We start from the raw sequence: 5,696 nt of genomic DNA, 5'->3' as shown, positions 1-5,696 counted from the left end.
GTATATTCATTGCTGGTTATTTGCGTTTTAACTTTAGAGTAAATATTTTAAGGGGATTTTTTTTAATATATGAATACAAAGTAGTAAAGCCACCATTTCAGGTGAGAGTATATTTTAGCTTACACTAAGTATTTATGAAATAAGTGTTAATAGACTGTATTTATGGTTTAATTCCTTCACATAAATATGATACACTAAAACATGATTTTTTTTGTCTAATTAGTACTATGTATTATACAAATATACAATATCTCTTAAATTAAAACCTCTGAAAATTTAAAAGTATAACTCTTCTAATTTTTAAAATCAATCATTAATTTATTTTTATTTTTATGAGTTAACTATTGTATTTTTTGAAGAGAATATAAATATTTATTTCTAACTTACGTTATAANTTTTTGAAGAGAATATAAATATTTATTTCTAACTTACGTTATAATCAGTAGCAAAATATTTTACCATTGTAAATTATTCATTACCTTATTACTAAATAAAAATATTTTAATGACGAAAAATAAGACTATGATATATTTAATTGTGAATATTTAGTACTACTAAATTCCACAAATATTCCTTTGTATAATTTTTTTCTTCATTTTTTAACAAAAATATATATAGCTCAGTAATAACTCTAACAATTTTAATTGTTTTTTTTTAGAGCCAAACGTTCACATTGTGTACAATAGTTTTAATAATATTATGTTAGGCTCAGTAAACATTAAAAATTTATGCGGCAAAAACAAAAAATAAAATATCTCTGATTACAAACAGTTTGTAAAAATTATGTTTTAAATATTAACAACTCATTAAATGTACACACAATAATTCATTATTTTTGCTAAAGGGTTTTATACCCGTATATTGTATATAAATAAATAAAACTTTTAATTGATTAACTACAAATTTTAATATTACTATTTAATTACGTTAAATATTAACGAGCATAATTATAACATTTAATAGAAAAATTATTTTTTTATAAAATAAAGTATAATGAGTATTTAAAAATAGTTTTGTTTACATAATTGAGGTATTTTAACTTTTTTGACTTTTCATTCATAATACATTAACTTTAATATCCTAACCAAAAAGAAATTTGAAAGTAAAGTGTTAACAGTTAATAAATACATCGAAGGAAAATGGTGTTGTGCTATTTCGATGTTTCGTGGTTGTCTACTCGTTTTTGGGACTTATTTGGAGTACATATATATAATTTTCATACAAAGAAGATCCAATTATTTTTTTCAGGGGCATTGCTGTTAACTTGTATGTATAATTTTGTTTTTGCGTCACGTGTGATAAGTGTTCTATTAAATAAAGAATATGATGGTAGCTTATTTTTTAATACTAGAGTAATAATACCAAGAATAGTAGCATTTCAGTGTTTTTTATCAAGGCTATTGTTACTTTTTAAAATTAAGAAGCGTGAATTAGGAAAATCTAAAAATATTACTACACCGTATGAATCATTTCTCAAAACTTTTCCAGGAGAAGTAAATGGCTTAAAAAAAATATCATTTCAAGTTGTTCTACTAATCGCTATTTTATATCTCCCACTTGACATTTACAAGCTTTACAATATCTTTAATTCAAGCAGTTATTTTGTATTTATTTTCTATTTATTTATGAATTTTCAACACATCAGCTCATTTTGCTTGGAATTGGGATTTTTCATGCATTGTTATTCGATTTACATAAAAATGAAGTCTGTCAATGTGGATTTAGAGTATCTTAAAAAAGACACCATTATTAAAAATAAATATCCATTAATTATAAATTCATCTACGCGTACTTCGACTAATGATTACAGCTCAGATTTAAGAAAATACGACCAACCAATGATATATTTAATTAGCAATGTACGTGTCAAACATCAAATACTTCGAAAAACAATAACAAATTTAAACTACATGTATGGAACAAGTGTAGGTATATCTGTATGTTCATACTGGGTACTTGCAGTGTGTATATTGTACTTACAGTTCATAAGAAAAGTAAATTCATATTCACTTGACGAATTTTTGTCATCTTTTATAAGATGTATATGGGTAGCAGATTTTGTAACAAGATTTTTAGTAATTACAGTCATTGCACACTTTACCACAAAGGAGGTAAAGTATTCAATTACTTTAAATTGTATCACATTTTTCAAAGCTTTTTTTTAAGAATACTTTTGATTTGAACATTAAAATATTTTAGTTGAAAAAAATTAATTTTTAGGCATGCAAATCGGAATTACTAGTCATACACATTAACAACCGTTATTTAAACTCACACATACAAGAAGAAGTAAGTAAAATTTTAACTTATGATTGAATATGATATTTTAAACTGTTTGATATTAGTAAAACTAATTCTCAGTTTGATTGTTTAGTTACAAATATTTTTAAGCCAGCTAAATAGTTCTAAAAAATCAATGGAATTCACTGCTGGTGGTTTTTTTACCATTAATTTTCATTTAATATCTTCGGTAAAGTGACTAAACATGGTAGATTATAAAATCAAATTGCGTATATAAATAAATTATGTTACAGGCTTTTTTTGCAGCATCCACTTATTTGTCAGTATTACTTCAATTTAATGAACAAAAGTCTTGAATGATTATTAGAAAGATTGTGATTAAAATAAATGCGCCTAGATCTATTTTAAGTAATACAGATATTACTCATGTTATTTAATTTAGTTTGATAACTAGTTATTCTAAAATTATCCTATTAGAATTATGAAGTGTTGTAAAAACAAGAATGAAAACAACAATTGATAAATGGCAAAATCGGCCATTATAGTAATTATTATTGAGACCCATAACAATTGTTATTTTATTCTCATAACATATAAGAATATTAAAACAAATGGGAAAAATATAAATGGTAATACAAAGTATAGATTAATGATAAACATTCATTTAATTTTCGACTAATGTCTCAATTATAGTAAATATAGAGTACTCATAAAAAAAAAAAATACATAGTTACAATACTACATAATACAATAATTTATAAATATCAGAAAACACATAGTTTTAGTGTTGACAAGCTGTGTGGTTCAAAACAATCAACACTATATAACTTATTTCATTTAATACATATTCTATAAATAGATTGTTACCATAGGACGTTCTATGAGAGGATATAGAGAATTTTATAAGCGTGGTAAATATTGAGGAACGTGAAAATGAACTAAAATTTATAACTTAGAATACGAAATTTAGTTATTTAAAAATTTATATAAAAGTGAAACATTAAAATATGTTGTCATCTTATTAATGAATCGAGAATCAGATCACACTGATTTACACATCTAACTTTAAATTAATATAATGTTTTGTATGACAAACTCTTAGTTCTTTAGCTATTATATTTTTAATGTAAATCGGAAATGTTAAATTTGATTGAATTTTTAACTGTTCTTGTTAAATAAAACCCATTACAATACAATTTAATTTAATCTCATATTTATAACGGTATATTTTACTACATTTGGACACGATTTAAACCATCATTAACTAAAACAATCTACATTATCTTGCATGCTTTTACAATCATTAGTATTTTTTATACTAGCATAATTTTTAAGTTATCAGCAAACAACTTATACTTACAGAATTTAAATGTGTCTCAATATTCATGATGAATATTAGAAAAAGTAAAGGGAAAAGGTGATTATCATCTTGTGGACACCAGATAACACATCAATAGGACTTCATAATTATAGTTTAACTTTATATACAATTTATGATTTATCAATTAGATATGAGCTAAATCATATAGAATTTGAAATGCCTTATTTATGAACTGGGGTTATAAACTTATTTCTAATAATAAAGGAACAACTCCCAAGAGTAACGAGCGATTAAAAGTTGTCTGAGTAGAAATACATATTAATTTACAAGATTATAATAGTATATTAAGGAAACCATCAGGACAAAAATCAAAATTTAAACTTTCAAGTCTGTTTTGTGAACTGAGAGAGTAATGGGTGACATATCAACAATATATTTAATATTTGAGAGTAGTTTATTATATTTAGGTATATATATATATCTAATATACTACTTTAAAATTAAATACTAATAATTAGTAATATTAAAGTGAGCTGTGGAATAATGTTAAAGTAGTTCTTAAAAAGATTAGCAACCTCGATGGTTAATTATATTAATCGAGTATTTAACTTAAAATAATCTAAAAAAATCTAATTAAGAAAATGATTGGTCGAAAACAACTTTTGTACCAGTATTTCGTAAGTTATCCTCATTTTTATACTTAAGCGGGAGAAAGAGTACGGCTGAGAAATGACTAATAATAAAAATAGTTGCTCACTCTTTACTTCTAATTATTAATTTAAATTTTTAATAAATTCTGAAATAAAAATAGTTGAAAAGTTGTTATGGACCAGTCATTTTCTTAACTACATCAGTATTTATTAAATAAACTAGTTAATTATATATGTTGCTAATGAATAAAATTGACATCTCTATAATTTATTAGGGTTATTCTAAAAAGTAATTATTAACTGATAAATCAAAAAATTTATTTAACTAATAAACAGCAAAATTTTTTTCAGTATTGTATTTATTTTGACGTCTCACTAGGGTATTCCTATAAATGTTCAAAAAGTCCTGTCTCTCTAACAAAATTAAGCATCTCTTTGGGTTTTAGGTTTTTGATATCTTCTTTTTAGTGAATAAAAACAGTTTGATAAAATGAAAAGCAAATAAATGTTAAATAGTTTTTGTCCGAATATATATTTATAAACTACATTTTTTAGGATTATAGTATAATTTCAGACCGTCCAATATAATAAATTTCACTTTAATTATCATTTATTTCACTTAAACATCAAACAATATGCATATAGTGCACACAAAAGAATAAAAAGTAGTATTATACTCTTTGGAATAGAGTGACTGACCGAGTTTTGTTTCTAATTTTAGTAAAGTGGTAGTAAAAAAAGAACAAAAACATTTTTCCCTTGAGGGTAAGAGCTTTTTAAAAATATATTCAAGCAAAACTATAAATAAAAACAACTGTTTTTCTCTTTTTATCGGAAAATAATTTTAAGGAATTGTGTACACTTTATGTTAAAATAACAGCAATCAATCCAGATTTTCTAGAAAATTATTTAAATATAAAAATTTCCTAACTTTTTTCAGAGAAATATATAAATTAAACAATTTTAGTTTACATGCAAAGATATTCTAAAATTATAACTTTTTATTCTTTTATGTATTGAGCTTACATTAAAAAAATCTTTTTTTATGACTAACCACAACATTAATACAGAAATAACACCCTTAAAAATTAGTTATAAAATTATGACTATGTTTGAATATGCAATAATGTTTGATAATAATTATTTTTAGATTGAACTACATGATTATATATATTGAATTGTTTTGGTAATATTGACAATATCATAACAAAATTTGAAAATTTATTGAGAAATATCTTTTTATCCTATTAAAAAAAAAAAGAGTGAATTATTTTATCTATGTGATAGGCTTATATATAAGTTATAAGTTATAATCCTAAATTCAATATTTTCACACTTATACTCTCTTTACCCAAATTCCACAGATATAATGAGTTAGATTTCTTAGATTGAATGTAACTATTTTAGCTTCGATGCGAAGCTGAGAAGGTATTGGTTTTACTATGATGTGTGTTTTTTTTTTTTTTTTTTTTTTTTTTTTTTCC

The 5,696-nt window shown here is 23.4% G+C and overlaps 1 protein-coding gene across 2 annotated transcripts in view; it reads left to right on the top strand.

The window, feature by feature from the left end:
• Positions 1-1,102: 1,102 nt before the first annotated feature.
• LOC126902971 (rhodopsin, GQ-coupled-like) overlaps positions 1,103-5,696 on the top strand; it is a 35,244-nt gene continuing 30,650 nt past the window's right edge. The window contains exons 1-4 of one of the 2 annotated variants that reach the window (XR_007703385.1): positions 1,103-2,111; positions 2,221-2,289; positions 2,375-2,470; positions 2,535-2,649. Coding sequence is in view for 1 of the 2 variants with exons in the window: in XM_050680808.1 (XP_050536765.1) it covers positions 1,140-2,111; positions 2,221-2,289; positions 2,375-2,470; positions 2,548-2,601 (1,191 nt within the window). In the remaining variant the exon portion in view is untranslated. The remainder of the gene's footprint in view (positions 2,112-2,220; positions 2,290-2,374; positions 2,471-2,534; positions 2,650-5,696) is intronic. The other variant, XM_050680808.1, reaches the window with a different exon arrangement.

Source organism: Daktulosphaira vitifoliae, unplaced genomic scaffold (genome assembly GCF_025091365.1).
Source record: "Daktulosphaira vitifoliae isolate Bord-2020 unplaced genomic scaffold, ASM2509136v1 Scaffold_3, whole genome shotgun sequence".
Lineage (NCBI taxonomy): Eukaryota > Metazoa > Arthropoda > Insecta > Hemiptera > Phylloxeridae > Daktulosphaira > Daktulosphaira vitifoliae.
The sequence above is the reverse complement of the archived record's forward strand: the minus strand, read 5'-3'. Positions and strand labels throughout refer to the sequence as shown.